Raw genomic sequence first — 17476 nt, forward strand, 5'->3', positions numbered from 1 at the left:
GAACAATATTTCGGAAATGAGACAATGGTTCTAATACTTAACCATATTTGACAAATCAAACACATACCATTTTTAAAAGAATATTTATTTCATAAACAGTATTTAATTTTCTCATAAATATCACATTACAATATACAATCTTAATAAACAATTATGTCTTGTAGTCAACACTGTAGCACTAGTCCTGACATTCTATCAAGCACATCTATTTCTGAGAATGATTTCATGTGAAGAATTTTAATTTGAAGCAGCAACTAAAATATTTATGAACAAGTTGGTCAAACAACTTAAACATTAACTGGAACAACTGCTTTTACCAATCACTTTTCCTTCCCACCTGTAACTCATTCATTAGCGTTTTTTGTGTTTTGCCCATATGTCTGGTAGGACACAGAAATGTCTAGCAGAGGAGGTGGCAGGAAGGGGTTCTGGGATTATGTCCCGTATGTCCTGACGATAGTACCAGACTTTCTCTCCTGGATATCTGATGCTCGGGACATAGAAGGGGTTTTCCCCAATACGAGTCATGGTGTTGACTTCGTACTGCTCGTCAGCAATCTGTTTAAAGAAATATTTTTATGGTCTCTACAAATTTTGTCTGAAAAGCATATAATAATGTAAGTAGATAGACATATTAACAGAAATCTTGAAATGTAATTCACCTGTGTGACTGTACCGGGGAACAAGTCACCATCATACTCGACCAGGACCCATTGTCCAACTTCAATGGTGGCCTTGGTGCTGTCGGATTCCTCTTCTCCTCCCTCAGAGAGCACATGGCACACTGAAGGAAAACACGTGCAGTTTTCCCCACAAAAGCAAGACACTTTCCGTGTGTTGATGACTCCTGGTTTTGTTGATGTCAGCTGTTAGGATGGAATTCAAAAAACAAAAATGAACACTGAAATATTGTACACTGACTAAGATACAGGCAATCCTTTGTGAGTTAATTTGGGAAAATGTATCCCATGTGTCCTGCTCTTCACAGTAATATCAGCAGTTTAAATTATTAAATTATTATTATTTATTTAACTGATAGAAATACATTTAAATGTTTACTCACCTGATGTACAGCCATGGCCATAAGTTTGGACACAAGTACCATGACGCTTGTGAATCTTAGAAAATACCACAAAATTGTCACTTACAATACAGTACACAACTCCTGAGAACTATATTAAGTTTCATATTTTAAAAAAAACATCAAAAGAGTTTGGTGTCATTTTGTTATTCTTACCAAATTCGGTTGTGAAAGTACTGCATTTTTTTGTTATTTTCTTCTAATATGTTTTGGGAACAAAGTTGTTCCAATTGTTGGAATTTATTGATAATATTATATCCCTTGTTGATTTGTTGACTAATTAAACTGGTGCTGTCAAAAAATATTAGTTATGTTCTCATCTGTAATAGACATCAAAACATACATAGTAAGTCATGCTGTGTCCAAACTTATGGCCATGGCTGTATTTTGAGCGTTCCAGGAACAGTTTTTAGATTGGGGGGGAATCAGTTCACTGCTGACCTTTATGTTCTCCTCTGACACTTTGAACAGAGTCACTGACGTATTGGTTTTCAGTTGATCATACAGATAATCTGCGTTTGGAATACTGGTCCCACAAGACACAATTCTGTCTGCCAGATTTTTCAAAGCCCCACCTACCCCATCCGGTGCACCTTTGCCATGTGAAGCCTCTGTGAAGTTCCAGGTCACCCATTTAAATCCATGCATGAAGGGCACAGTGGAGGCTAAGTAAAAAGATGACTTGTTCCTATACTGGGAAGTTGGGCCATCTGAAATGAAGTGCAGGTTGCGGGCTTCTGGATATTTTCCCCTAATGTACCTCAACACAGGGTCAAGATGAGCCCAAGTTGCTGTCGCATCATGTTGTAGGCAGGCTGAAAGGGATGCGAAGGCCTCCACTTTGCCCCTACTTCGGTAAAGTACCCCAGTGTGGAGGGTAACCTGGTCATTTCCACATCCAAAATGGGTTTCCTTTTCCTCTTTAGCATATTTGCAGCTTTAATTCTGGCTGTAGTCAATATGTACAGCCACAGCATCATCTGAGAGGGAATCTTTCAGTGATTTTAATGTTACATGTTGGTGTTTCATGTTGAACATATGAATGGCAAAAGATGGAAGGCTTTCTGTAGTCAGGGACAACAATCGCTCAATGGATGAGGTTTTGTTTTCAAGAAATGTTTTCTTGGTCTCCCTTTCCTCTGTTGATCCATTCTTGAGGGTCTTTGTTACCGGGACAGACCTTGTGACCCACTCTTGCCAGCTAACAATGTTCCCCTGAGTGAGAGGATCCAAAGATGTGGGAAAGATCTTTTCTTGGCATTGTTGACATCTGCCATACATGCAGGACATGTTACTTGTGTCACACACACTAGACTGCACAAGACTCTCTGGCCTAAATGTCTCAATGATTCCCAGTTGTTGCAGTCTTTTAACCTTTAGGTTGATGTTCTCGTGCATTTTACAAACACACGTCTCTCTGTCTGAAACCTTGGGCCTAACAATCCAAAGTGGTCTCAATCTGAAAAACTGAGCTTTGGAGACAGGTTGCTCAGGATGTTCAGTCAGGAATCGTTGATGGAGTTTTGCCAATGTGTCTGTGAGTGCTCTTTTTCTGTAAATTTGGCCCTTGCGACGAATCTCTCCAGCCTTGCCATTTATGACAGTTGAGACATCATCCCGATGTAGAAAGGTGCTCACAATCTTGCAAAGTTGTTTCCTCTTGCTATTGATTGGCAGTCCGTTTTTAGCCTCTCTGATCCTGACCCTTTGTGAAATGTTTCCTGGTGGCATCATTCTTGTTGTTATATTGGCCAACACCCGTCTCATTTTTCTTTTGAGTTTCAGCAGTTCTGCTGTCTTCGCTTCACATTTTCTTACAGCACATCTTAATTTTGATCTTAATTTTCCTACAAGCTTTGATGACCACTCTCTATTTTTTTTCTCGCAGTGTGATCTGGGGGGTGGAAGCCTTCAATGGCCTGGCCTTCTAAACTTTTTTCTAAGCTTTCTTCTGGTGTTCTGGTTGGTGTTTTGGTCAGATTTTCATCCAGTTCCCGTCTTTGTATTTCTTCATTCTCAAAATTCTCTGTCTCACTTACACAAGATTCTGGTGTTAAATTCAGAAGTAACTGCTCTTATTTTTTCTTTTTGTAATACTTTGCTGAATTCTCCCTCCATTGCTTTTTTTTCTTTTCATGCTGTCTACTTGACAGATCCTGTGTTGTCTTGAGTTTACCAGCTTCTTTACGTTTTCGATACCTAGAAAAGGGGAAAAAGTCAATGTATTTTGTCAGTGCAAGATTCAGAAGATCAAAACTTTAGACTATGATCAAAATTGTGTGTGTGTGTGTGTGTGTGTATGTGCGCGCATGTGCATACCACACATATATCTGTGTGCCTGAGTGTGTGGACATGCATGTCTGTGTGTGATGCGTGTTTGTCTGACAGAGTGTCTCATGTGGGTGCCTTCACGTTTGCATTTCAACATCAGTATGTATGTACACAAGTTTGTGTACATGCATGTCTGTGTGTATTGTGTAAAGTGTTTGAATGTGTGTCTGTGGGAGAGTGAGGGTACAAGTGTTGGTCAACTTAACCCAAGTTATATTTTCCCCTATAATCACCCTAACCTCTCTCTCTTTTCTTTTGTACTCTTCATGTAAAATTGGATCGCTGTAAATGGCTGCCCTATGCTTTGCCAGCCTCTCTTTAGCTGATGCCCTCTTCTTTTCAACTGAAGCTTGCCTGCAACAAAATACCATACTTATGTAACATTTAATTAAAAAGATAGAAATACAGAAAAGACAGACATAGATTGTACTACTGCAAAACTTTTTAATCAGACAAATTATAGTAGGTTGCCTGTCCTGCATCCACACATTTTTTTGTGGAAGCATTAAATGAAACTGTATAATTAGTGACCCCTGCTGGCTGGGTTGTAATAGCTGACTTATTACACAATCTGTTCAAAAAGTGTTAAATGTGATTAATATCATGTTATATATGGAAATGTACAAGAGATATTATACATTTCCCTCCTTTATTAGTCTGTTTCTCATCATCGAAACATTGAGTCTCTCCACCGCAACAGGCCCTCAATTGTTGCAGTGAATGATAATGGTGTTGCGGTGGATGAGTGACTGTAACGTTTTATGCTAACTGTGGAAGCACCATGTGGGCTAGCTAAACTTTTCTTAGCTGTTTGTTTTTAGACCACAATAGGGTATATACTGATTTAAAAAAAATAAAAACGGCAATTCTTTTCAAAACTTCAAAACTTAATGTTTCGGTAATGAGAACTAAAAAGTCATGGAGGCACTATTACAGTCAAACTTTTAACTTTTATCTGGAGAGATAGCAAATGAACTCCTTACCTGGTAGCCATCTTGAGTGTTACAGTCAGTACTGTCCCATCCAACAAAATTCCTTGCAAATGTAAGTTCCTTGAGGATTTAAACAATGATTGAAATTTGTTGCGGAGAATGAGAAAATTCATCTTGGACACATTTCTATTCCTTATTATTTTCACTACATTTGCCATTAATCACCGAATTCTACATGCTTCTTCACTGTAACTGTTTATAGTATAACATGCATTAAAGTTTTTTTGTTTTTTTTAATCTTTCTTAATAGTATTTCGATCTCGTAGAACCAAATCTAGTTATGGACACGTTGCAGTAATGAGAAATTTCGCCTGAAAAGTGAAAAAAAACAATAAAATGTGTATTAATGATGGTCATTTAATATCATGAGCAAAATGGTATATAAAGATGTGTTTATAATGTTATCCTTATTATTTTGATAGCATCAACTTTTATCATAAAAATGCTTCATGACACCTCATGAATCTAATTTCGTGAGAATCACCCATCAGTGAGCCTGCAAAATTTCAGGACTCTGAAGTAACTAAGTTATGGCACTTCAAAAATCTTGCTCACAGATTGCTGCTAAGAAAATCTCGCAAAAATTGGTATGACCCTATCCCTCTTTCAGAATTTTTAACTCAAAAACTGATGTTACCTATGACCCGAGAGTTTACACATGGTCATCATGCATTTGGCTTCATAGTTAAATTTCATTTCATTCCACTAATGGGTGTGAGGTCTTCCTGATATAAAAAAAAAAAAAAAAAAAAAATTAAACCAGTTTAGCATGGTTCCTTCAATCCCAATAACATGTTCCAGTCCTTGTAATAAGATGTTGTGATCAACTATCCACTACAGCACTGAGATCCAGCAGAACAAATAGAAACTAGTCCACTGCCTGAGGCTAATAGATGATCATTGGTGACTTTCACCAGAGCTGTTTCTGTACTATGATGTAGAGTACAGTACAAGTACCTGGGCATTCATCTCAACAATACCAGACTGGTCACAGAATACAGATGCCCTGTACAAGAAGGCACAAAGTCATCTCCATCTGCTAAGGAAACTAAGGTTCTTTGAAGTGTACAGGACACTTTTTTTATGACACTGTCTCTTAAATCTTCAGTATTCTGAAGATAATGTAATGATTGGGATTTAATCTACTGAACTAGAAAGATACAGTATTCATACAATTTGAATAGTAATTTTCTCAACTTTTTAAAATGAAATATTCATATATTTTAAGATACAGATTTTCATGAACTGTTAGCCATACTAATCAAAATTGAAACCGAAAGAAATCTTTCTCACAATTTTATCATTTTTGAGATGCACTTGTACATTACCATGTCAAAGCGCCATGACTGCTGCTTGGTCTTTAAAGTTCCTTAAAGAGTCTGTAAATTTAGCAGTGGTGTTTGGAGTGCAATCCTGGGAAACCAGGGAACTTAGTTCACTGCCATCTGTTTGCTTTTACTGATCCTATTTGTAAAGGTTCACTGAAGGTTGGACTGAAAAGGGAGACAGTATGTAGAGCTGAAATGCTCTTACGTCTGCTGTGTTCTTTGAGATTCGCTGATTCGTGATCTTAAAGATTCTCCAACTAATCACTAGGAGGTGCAACAATTTTTACAGTTTTTTTTTATTGCAGTTCAAGTAATTCAAATCCACTGAATATCTTGAAATGGTACAAAGATATGTGGTGAACTATCAGAGATTAAAAAAGAAGGTAAGGTTACCCAAAACTGAAAAGTAATGACTATGTAGACTATCGTAACAGCCTTTTTACTTGTTTGAGCCAGAAAGAACTCCACCATCTACAGGCTGTTCAAAACTCTGCCGCAAGACTCTTAACCCACACGAGGAAAAGAGACCACATCACCCCCGTTTTAAAAGAACTGCATTGGCTCCCAGTTCATTTTAGGATTCATTTTAAAATTTTAGTTTTCACTTTTAGAGCTTTAACTGGTCAAGCTCCAGTTTATATTTCCGATATTTTAAAACCCTACTATCCTAAACGTTCTTTGAGATCCTCAGGCCAAGGTTTGCTGGTCATTCCCAGACCCATTTTAAGAGTAGAGGGGACCGAGCCTTTCAAGTAGTGGCTCCTTGGCTTTGAAATGGTTTGCCACTGTCTCTGCGCACTTTAGTCTCTGTGGAGTCCTTTAAAAGGCAGCTAAAGACCTGGGGCCTCATTTATAAAACATTGCGTAGGATCCATACTAAAGTTTGCGTACGCCGAAAATCCGATATGGGCGTATGCCCTTCGCCCCTGATTTATATAACTCTGCGTAAGCACAGCTGCACGCAGTTTCCCCTTTATAATCACACACCAGCTGGAAGATTGCGCAGGTGGATCCACCTCACATCCCGCCCACAACACACCCACATTTTACCCTGAATGGTCAATGCAAAGTAACTCATGAATGTATCTGTATATAAATAAGCTGCTGGATCCACGGCACTTTACGCAGTGCCGGTCTGCAGTCTTTTCCCTACACTGAGCGTTGTTGTGGTGTGACGCATGTGGGCCTGCGTGCCTGCGTGCCTGTACAGGGCTGATTAATGGTTGGACGCTCATTCCATTCGGGATAAATTAAAAAAATAATTTACTTTTTTTTGCCTTTTTACTGTGATAGTTGCAGTGAAGAGTGACAGAAAATGGGGAGAAGAGTAGGGGGAAGACATGCATAAAAGGGCCGCGGGCAGGAATCGAACCCGGGCCGCTGCATCGGAGACCAGTCTTCTGCAAATGGGTCACCTGCGTAACCCGATGAGCTATACGGGCGCCGGGTGCTCGGTAAACAAAACTATTTAATGAAGACCAGAGCACCGGACCAGATGTGGACGGGCCCTTCGGTCAAACAACCGAATGAAATAACGTTCAATCCGCCCCTGTTAATATATGAACATAGTTCTGCAAATACAGTCGTAGGCCGAATGCCGTACTATATGAACATCTACAACAATGAGGGTTTATGATTATCCGACTCTACAAGTCTAATATGTGATGACAATAAAGGTTTGAGATCAATGTGGTTTCAATTCACCACTTCACCCTCCGGCACTGCCGTTCCCTCTGTCTCCAAAATGTGCTTAAGCAAGCATCAAAGTTGGCGCACTGGTGCAGACATTCTCACGCCAAGTTTGTTTTTAGAAATTACAACGTACACAGCGTACGCCACTTTCTATGCAAAGGTTGTGATTTATGCCACTTTATAGCCCTGTTTTGTGTGTAAGCAAGTATCGAGCATCAAGGTTGGCGCACTGTGTACACATTTTCACGGCAAGTTAGTTTTTAGAAATCACAACCTTTGCGTAGCCCTGTTTTGTGCGTACGAAAGCTTTATAAATGAGGCCCCTGGCTTTTCAGTCAGGCTTTTATTTAGGTGGTGGTGTTGTGACAACTTGTTTGCTGTTATGGTGTTTGTGCACATGGTGGTGTCACTCCCTGTTGTTTACGGCTGATTTTAATTTTTTTCCTCCTGATTTTATTGTGAAGCACTTTGTGAATTTCCTTTCTGTGAAAGGTGCTATATAAATAAACTTTGTTTGCTTGCTTGCTCCCTGGCTTTTATTAGGGAATTCTAATCAAGAATATCAGCCTAGCTCTCAGGGATGGCTGGTGATGGTCACACACATGCACTAAATATTAAAATATTTGGCTGCAAGACTAAAATATGCATTGATGTCATAAAATGTTGAAACCCCTTCTGTGGAGTTAAACAATGAGAATAAATACAGACATTAAAAAAAAGAAAGTTGGTGCTATAAAAATGGAGAAGAAAAGGCAATTAACAATAGATGAGTCAGACCATCTTAGCACTTAAAAATGTAGGTCTTTCCTACAGAGATATTGGGGAAAAATTCAAGGTGTGAGTAATTTTCTTTGCCATCCAAAGGGCACTCTGGGGGAGGCTCTGACAGGAAGAGGTCTGGAAGACCAAAAGCCCTTGTTTATGCCCTTGCAGTGGCAAATAGCTTTGGTTTTATTTGATTTGATTACATTAATGTTGAGGTTGAGATTTACAAGAAATGTTTTAACTGCTACTGTGGACAGGGAAGATTGCTGCTAAAAAGCACTTTTTTTTGTTCAAAGTTTTTGCAAACCAAATGTTACTGTAAAAGTGTAGAAAACACTACTTTTGAATTAATTATTTAATTTTATGTATAACAATGCAATTAATCACAGAACATTAAAAATTTTAATCGTTGCCCAGAAATTATGTTTGTGGGAGAAGAGTGGACCAAAATTCCTCTGAGGCGTTCCAAAAGATTGATAACAAGCTGTACCAAGCATTTGACTGACTGCAAACACAATATGAAATGCTAACTTTTCAAATCATGTGTTTGTCCTCTTCATCCAGGTCAGTGACAGACCCCAGGGATGGAAAGCGCGTTGCTCTGAAAAAGATGCCCAATGTCTTCCAAAACCTTGTTTCTTGCAAGAGGGTATTTCGGGAGCTGAAGATGCTATGCTTCTTCAAACATGAAAATGTAAGTGCATGGATGCAAACACAAAAACTGAAGTTAAGAAGGTAAAATGAGTAGGTTCACATAACTACAACACATACACTCAGCCACAACATGAAAACCACCTGCCTAGCATTGTAGATGTTGCCCACGTGCCACCAAAACATGTCTGAGCTGTTCAGGCAAGACTCCAGAGACTGCGGAAGGATCCTGTTGTGTCAGGCACAAAGGGGTTAGCAGAAAATCTAGGTCCTTTGAGTTAATTTATGAGATGAGGCTTCCATGGACTTGGACATGTTTTCAGTGCAAGTCTCAGTGAATAGATGAGGCTGACATCTGGGGAATTTGAGGCTAAATCAATACCTTGAACTCTTCTCTCTTTCTATCTGCATTACTTTGTTTCTCAAAGTATTACTGAGGTCATGATATCAGGAAATACCATTGCGAAGAAGGACTGTACATGTGTCAAAGTAACATCCGCATAATTGCCAGGACCCAGTATTCCCAGTAGAACACATCAGCTGCTATCTCCTTTCAATTTAAACAACGCATGTGCACCTGGCCATCCACAATATGTAAAACAAAAAGTTTTCCTCAAACCAGTCCACCGTCTTTCATGGCTCCATGGTTCAGTTCACATGACCATCTGTTGTAGATGCTTCATCTGTCAGTAATGTTAATGTTGTGGTTTACTGGTAGATATCCATATACAGATCCCTGCTATCAAACTACACTCAACAAAAATATAAATGCAACACTTTTGTTTTTGCTCCCATTTTTTATGAGATGAATTCAAAGATCCAACACTTTTTCCACATACACAATATCACCATTTCTCTCAAATATTGTTGACAAATCTGTCTAAATCTGTGATAGTGAGCACTTCTCCTTTGCTGAGATAATCCATTCCACCTCACAGGTGTGCCATATCAAGATGCTGATTAGATACCATGATGAGTGCACAGGTGTGCCTTAGACTGCCCACAATAAAAGACCACTCTGAAATGTGCAGTTTTATCACACAGCACAATGCCACAGATGTGGCAAGATTTGAGGGAGCGTGCAATTGGCATGCTGACAGCAGGAATGTCAACCAGAGCTGTTGCTCATGTATTGAATGTACATTTCTCTACCATAAGCTGTCTCCAAAGGCGTTTCAGAAAATTTGGCAGTACGTCCAGCCAGCCTCACAACCACAGACCACGTGTAACCACACCAACCCAGGACCTCCACATCCAGCATGTTCACCTTCAAGATCGTCTGAGACCAGCCACTCGGACAGCTGCTGAAACAATCGCTTTGCATAACCAAAGAATTTCTGCACAAACTGTCAGAAACTGTCTTAGGGAAACTCATCTGCATGCTCGTCGTCCTCATCGGGGTCTCGACCTGACTGCAGTTCGTTGTCGTAACCGACTTGAGTGGGCAAATGCTCACATTCGATGGCGTCTGGCACGTTGGTGAGGTGTTCTCTTCACGGATGAATCCCGGTTTACACTGTTCAGGGCAGATGGCAGACAGCGTGTGTGACGTCGTGTGGGTGAGCGGTTTTCTGATGTCAGTGTTGTGGATGGAGTGGCCCATGGTGGCGGTGGGGTTATGGTATGGGCAGGCATCTGTTATGGACGAAGAACACAGGTGAATTTTTTTGATGGCATTTTGAATGCACAGAGATACCGTGACGAGATCCTGAGGCCCATTGTTGTGCCATACATCCAAGAACATTACCTCATGCTGCAGCAGGATAATGCACGGCCCCGTGTTGCAAGGATCTGTACACAATTCTTAAAAGCTGAAAACGTCCCAGTTCTTGCATGGCCAGCATACTCACCGGACATGTCACCCATTGAGCATGTTTGAGATGCTCTGGATCGGCATATACAACAGCGTGTAGCAGTTCCCGCCAATATCCAGCAACTTCGCACAGCCATTGAAGAGGAGTGGAAAAACAAAACTGCACCTTTCAGAGTGGCCTTTTATTGTGGGCAGTCTAAGGCACACCTGTGCATTAATCATGGTGTCTAATCAGCATCTTGATTTGGCACACCTGTGAGGTGGGATGGATTATCTCAACAAAGGAGAAGTGCTCACTATCACATATTTAGACAGATTTGTGAACAGTGTTCGAGAGAAATGGTGATACTGTGTATGTGGAAAAAGTTTTAGATCTTTGAGTTCATCTCATAAAAAATGGGAGCAAAAACAAAAGTGTTGTTTATATTTTTGTTGAGTGTAGATAGAAATTAAATTAGCAAAACAACTGACCTTGGCTTAAAATTTCTCCTTAGGTGCTGTCTGCTCTGGACATACTACAACCTCCACACATTGACTACTTTGAAGAAATGTATCCTTTACCACTGGTTTACCACTGGTCAACAATCCTGTAATCATTTACAGAGGTCCAGGGTTCGCAGTTTGTAAACCACTGTGGTTTTATTTTTGAAAACATTTCAATGATGTTAATGCAGTGCAATTAAAAAGGAAGCATTCCAACTTCCTAGAGTGATTTGTGTAAAATCCTGCTTACGTTCTCTGACTAATGAAATCCTCTTTTGAGGTTTTGAGCTTTTGGGGCCAGTCCAACATGGCTCTGTCTTCCCACACGAACACACAGTTTCTAAAAAGTAGAACACTATAGTTTATTATACACACACCTAGGACAGTAAAACTAGATATCAAATATAACAATAAACAAAAAAAATCCAAAAACAAACATAATCAATAATTAACTTACCAAATGAGCAGTGTTAAGCTTTGCTTAATTATGACTGCCTTCTATGTGTGCCTCTTGATGCAGATAGGTTTGTTGTTATTGTTCAGGTTTGGGAATATCTGTTTCTTCAACTTATGCCTGTGCCATACCAACACAACTCTGTGGACAGTTGAATACTTGTGAGCAGAATTTCATTTGTAGTGCTTCAATAGTTGAAAAATTGTCTTTTAAAAAAAGTCACGACTGCAGCATTTCTTAACAATGTCCTAGTTTTTATTAGATATAGTTTTGCTGATGCTTTAGCCTTCCATGTAGAAGATGAAACGTACCTGGACAAATCGAACCATAACCATCTACATGAAGACAAACCACTGATTTTTGTAATATTGGTGAACTGCTGCTTTCTCGCTGCTCTCTGTTTTGCATTTTAAAGAGGAATGTGATTTATTCTACAAAACACCTGCCACGTTTAAGATTTAAGTCTGCACCATCACAATCATGAACCTGATAAATTGATTTTGGCCCCAAACCAGAGGCCTTAATCCCTCTGGTTTGTCCAGTCTTCAGGTTGTCACAGCCTTTAGGCTGTACTAATAGTCAAATGTAAAGGGTAAGGAATAAGTCAGAAAGCGTTATCATCTTAGCATAAAAGTGCAGTATTAGTACTGTTATACACCTTATGGTGCAACCTGGACACATCGTCAGTGATGTATCTGGGGTCATTGGGTGTTTCGGGTTTTACATCAGACACCCTCGCCCAGCCGACCCAGCCGGGAGTGATCATGCCCCGACTTGTGTCCAGGTAGCACACTACACCACGTGTCCCACTTCCTCAACCAGAGCCACCGAGAAGCCTTGTCTGCCGCCTTCCAAGATGTTTTTGATGGCTCTTCGTCTGTGGAGTCCACCACTGCCCAGGAGCCCCAGGACCCGGTGCAAGAACTTGCCTCCAAAGCCCCTGCAGCCCACCTCAGTAGGCTCACAGCGGGTCTTCCATCCATTCCTCCAGCACTCAGGAACAAGGTCAGCATACTTTGCCCTCTTCCTCTCCTGTGCTTCCTCCATTCTGTCCTCCCAGGGTACAGTTAGTTCGAGGAGCACCACCTGCTTACTGGCCACGGACATCAAAACCATGTCCGGCCAGAGTGTTGTAGATGCAATGATGTCTGGAAACCTCAACTGTCTCCCCAGGTCGACCAGGAGCTGCCAGTCCCTTGATGTTGTAAGAAGGCCCCCCTGGGTCTTCTTGGAGAGTAGAGGCTTCTCTCCTGCTCGAACAAAGGCAATCCCGCTCTTGGTTGGCTGCTGTAGTTTGCTGTTGCTAATGCCAGTGCAGATGGTGTCTGCTATTGCCCGCAGGACCTGGTCATGGCGCCACCGATGCCTTTCCTTCCCTCTGGCTTGGCTGATGCATGGTCTTGGGTTGCTACCCAGCCCAGCTCGACCCCTAGCCACGTTGCCCACAAGGCCTCTGCCCGCTTCACTGCATCATGGGCATGCCACTTCCTTTCTGTTCTAACCTCTACACCCACTGAGGAGACCTTTTTGTCCTCAGCATCTCTGTAGAGCAGGACCTCTCTGGCTCTTGAAACCTTGAACTCCTCTGTCAGGCTGCTGAAGGGGAGCTGCAGCTTGGTGTTGTGCCCAAACAAAGCAATACTGCTAAGGCTCTGTGGCAGGCCCAACCACCTGCGCAGGGACTGGGTGATCTTCCTCTCAAAGCCTTCCACGATGGTAATTGGGATTTCATAGATTAGCAAAGGCCAAAGGAGATGGGGCAGGATGCTGTGCTGGTATATCCAGGCCTTAAACTTCCTCGGAAGCCCCGACTTATCCACAGCTGTGAGCTATGTGTCAAGGTCACCGCTGGTAGCTTGACATGCAGCGGTGTCCTTCAGATCGCAGGTGAAGTGCTTGCCTGGGCTCTTCACTGGTTTATCAGACACCGGCAGGATTTCTGTGTCTCCCAAAGTGAAGCGGAAACGGTTGGTTACCTTTCCTTTATGCAGGACCAAGGACCTGGACTTCGCAGGCTTAAAGCTCATTCGTGCCCAAGTAACGAGCCGATCGAGACCTTTCAGGAGCCATCTGCATCCAGGCACTGATGTTGTGGTTACCGTGAGGTCGTCCATGAATGCCCATGGGTGGTTGTCGGGTGCCCGATTTTGATAAAGGGCCTCTGCACTCCACTTCTGCAGACTTTACGAGCATATTCATGGCCAGGGCGAACAGGGATACAGAGATCGTGCAGCCGGTGATGATGCCTTTCTCCAGACAATGCCACTCCGATGTCGAAGACCCAGAAGACACCCTGAGAATAAAGTTGCTGTAATAGTCTTGGATGAGATTGCGAACCTTCTCGGGGACATGGTATCTATTCAGGGACAATTCCACCAGCTTGTGTGGAATTGATCCATAAGTGTTAGCAAGGTCCAGCCACAGCACAGCCAAGTCCCTCCTACTCTCCCTCGCCTCGCGGATCAGTTGAGTAACCACTCCCATGTGTTCAAGGTACACTGGGACTCCTGGGATTCCTCCTTTCTGCACCGGGGTGTCAATATAGGTGTTCTTGAGGAGGAATTCCATGAGGAGGTTGGCAATGATTTTGAAGAAGGTCTTGCACTCAACACTGATGAGGGAGACTGTCCTGAACTGCTCAATGTCCCTTGCATTCTCCTCCTTGGGGATCCACACTCCCTCTGCATATTTCCACTGCTGTGGTACTTTCCCTTTCTTCCAGATCCCTCTGAAGATCCTCCAGAGACGCTCCAACAGGCGGGGACAGTGTTTAAAGACCTAGTATGGTACTCCACTTGGGCCCAACACCAATACTGTTCTGGCAGATTTGATGACCTCCTTCACTTCCTTCAGGGTGGGCATGTTGATGTTAAACAACGTGCGGGGTTCTGGGGGGTTTACGACGGCTGCACAGTGGCCAAGGTCTTGCTCTCTCATGCCGTCGTTGTAGGTGTTCTTGATGTCGCGGTTGATGTCCTCCTCCAGACATGACAGCTGCCCACTATGTTTCTCTCCTAGCAGCTTTCTTGCAAATCCAAATGGGTTCGCAGTGAAGGCACTGCACTTACGAGTCCTCTCTTTGCCCCTCCTCCTGTGCCATTCGGCCCTTCACAGAGAGATTAGCCTTTCCTTAACCACACTCCTCAGCTCTGCCAAGGCTGCCTTCTCATCATTGTTTGTCTTCTTTCTGCACCAAGGTGCTTCTTTCTGGCTCCTAAGTGCCCTCAGTTCTTGTCTGAGTTGAGAAATCTTGATCTCTCGTCGGTTTGGAATTGGTGCTGCCATTGTTGTTTTGGCACGTTGATCCTTGATGCCAAATCTGTCTGATGCAATGCTGATTATGAACGTGCTCATTGTCAGGAGCCTTTGGTCCACATCACCCTTTGCTGTCACTTCCAGGGCTGCATCAACATCCTCGTCAAACTGGTGCCACTCCGACTCCTTGTTAGCAGCGGGTCACAAAATCCAATGTCGCTCTGATCGTCTGCTTCGGGGTGTCGCCTGTGGTGCACGGATGTTCTGGGCACTGTGGGGTGTGTCAGGGCCTAGATCCTCCTCCGTCTCACCAGGTGCTGTACAAAGTACTGGCACTGCGCGTTGTATCACAGGTTTCTCAAGGTAGCCCATCTTGGTCTGATGAATTTTAAGACCTGTCGGATTTTTGCAGACCTTGCCACATTTGCAGACTGCACTCGTAGTCGATTGTTCATTTGCAAGAGTCGTTACCAGATAATCCGTCCATTCGGGGCGCTCATTCTCCTCCCCTCTCGGGCGCCCCTGGGGGTATTTCTCCTTAGGGTTCTTCGTAGCGTTGTGTGGGTGCTCTCCTTCGAGAGCTGCAGCTTGGGATGCTAGCTGTCCCTGCCCCGGTTACCGTCTTTCCGAGCTGTCCACTGTCTCTCCAGTTGTCACCACCCTTTCGAGGTTGTCATCCAGACTCTTCCTGGAAGTCAATGGCATTGCCATACTGCCATATTTATTATTCACCACTTCATTTTAGGCAGCTTTAGCCTGGTGGTTGTCCCTTTACAGCTGAGACATTCTGCTGACTGAGCACTCTCTGGCCATTTTTACCCTTTGAAATGTTCCATTCCATTTATTTTTTTCTGGACTTTCTTAAATAGTCATATAAAGAATGAAGCAGCCTAATGTCATATGGGTTCTTTAAAATGTATTGAGACAATCTGAATTGTAATAGGCCCTATATGAATACAATTTAATTGAAATGAAATTGAATTGAATTAAAGTCCCACTATGGAAAGATTTCAGTTGTGCAGACATTTTTGCTAATTTGTGCATCTGCAGGTGAAAGTTTCAGTCTATTGACAGGTAGTCAATAGTAAAATACACAGTAAGACAGGATTCTCACTCATCTTCACTGAATTCAGCCTTAGTTTCTGGTCAGTGATGTCTAAACAAGTAGAATTTTTAAATGGATGGAAAGTTGAAGCAAAGTTTTTTTTTTTTTTTGTTTGTTTTTTCCTTTTTACTTTAGCCCATACCGGATCAGTACATTAGCTTTTTGGAGACTATGGGCAAAGGCCATGTGATTCAAGAATATTTCAAATGCAGTTTCAAATCAAATGATTTTCTATTAAATAAACTCCAAACCGTTGGTTATTATATGAATCAATGGTTATATTAGCCATTGATTCATTTAGTAATAAAACAAATTTCCATTCATCTATCTATCTATTTCTATACACTACTTTATTCTCTGGAGTGTCTATCCCAGCTGACTTAGGTTGAATGCAGGGTTTACCCTGGACAGGTCACCAGTTTCTCACAGGGCTACACATAGAGACAAACAGACAAAAATCACACTCACATTCACACCTACGGACAATCTGGGATCACCAATTAACTCAGCATGTGCTTGGACTGTGGGAGGAAGCCACGACCTTCTAGCCACTCCATCACCATGCCAGTGTTTTTAGCAAATGTTGTTATATTTGTATGTTTAAAGGGAAGAATGATATAATGATTAGCTACTTGTTATTGAGTACTTCCAGTTTTTGTATTCAATCAGTCTTTTAGGGAAATGAAAACATCGTTATAAATATAGCTAGTTTTGAATATATAAAGTTACCAGGGCGGCTTCTACTAAACAATGCAATAATTGTTGGAAATAACTGATATATTCAAACGGGTGTTAGAAATTATATATTTATGACACTGTATAAATAGTTGCAATAATTGCTCACTTGTGAATTACTATTACTGTTATTACTATTTTTATTGATGTTAGACTGATGCTGTCTAATGATAATGTTTACTTAATCTAACACTGTCTTCATAGAAAATACAGTGTGACCTGCATGTTTTGCTGCAGCAGCAACAGCAATTGCTCTGTCAGCGTGCCACACAGGAAGTATTCAGATTTTTAAATGTACGTAACCCAAAGTGCTTAATGCCCAATAGATAACTGTAGTTACTATGTGTACTTACCGTAATTAGACATAAAATGAAGAAAAATTGACTTGAGGTCTGAAAATACACTATATTGCCAAAAGTATTCACTCACCTGCCTTGACTCGCATATAAACGTAAGTGACATCCCATTCCTAATCCATAGAGTTCAATATGATGTCGGTCCACCCTTTGCAGCTATAACAGCTTCAACTCTTCTGGGAATGCTGTCCACAAGGTTTAGGAGTATGCTTATGGCAATTTTTGACCGTTCTTCCAGAAGCGCATTTGTGAGGTGACACACTGATGTTGGACCAGAAGGCCTGGCTCTCAGTCTCCGCTCTAATTCATCCCAAAGGTGCTCTGTCGGGTTGAGGTCAGGACTCTGTGCAGGCCAGTCAAGTTCATCCACACCAGACTCTGCCATCCATGTCTTTATGGACCTTGCCTTGTGCACTGGTGCACAGTCATGTTGGA

The 17476-nt window shown here is 41.8% G+C and overlaps 1 protein-coding gene across 1 annotated transcript in view; it reads left to right on the forward strand.

Annotated features, from left to right (window-relative positions):
- nlk2 (nemo-like kinase, type 2) overlaps positions 1 to 17476 on the forward strand; it is a 95599-nt gene that overhangs the window by 39622 nt on the left and 38501 nt on the right. Inside the window, exons 2-3 of the mRNA XM_051958331.1 lie at positions 8754 to 8883; positions 11148 to 11203. Of these exons, the coding sequence (XP_051814291.1) occupies positions 8754 to 8883; positions 11148 to 11203 (186 nt within the window). The remainder of the gene's footprint in view (positions 1 to 8753; positions 8884 to 11147; positions 11204 to 17476) is intronic.

The sequence above is a fragment of the Acanthochromis polyacanthus genome, chromosome 13, assembly GCF_021347895.1.
Source record: "Acanthochromis polyacanthus isolate Apoly-LR-REF ecotype Palm Island chromosome 13, KAUST_Apoly_ChrSc, whole genome shotgun sequence".
Taxonomy (NCBI): domain Eukaryota; kingdom Metazoa; phylum Chordata; class Actinopteri; family Pomacentridae; genus Acanthochromis; species Acanthochromis polyacanthus.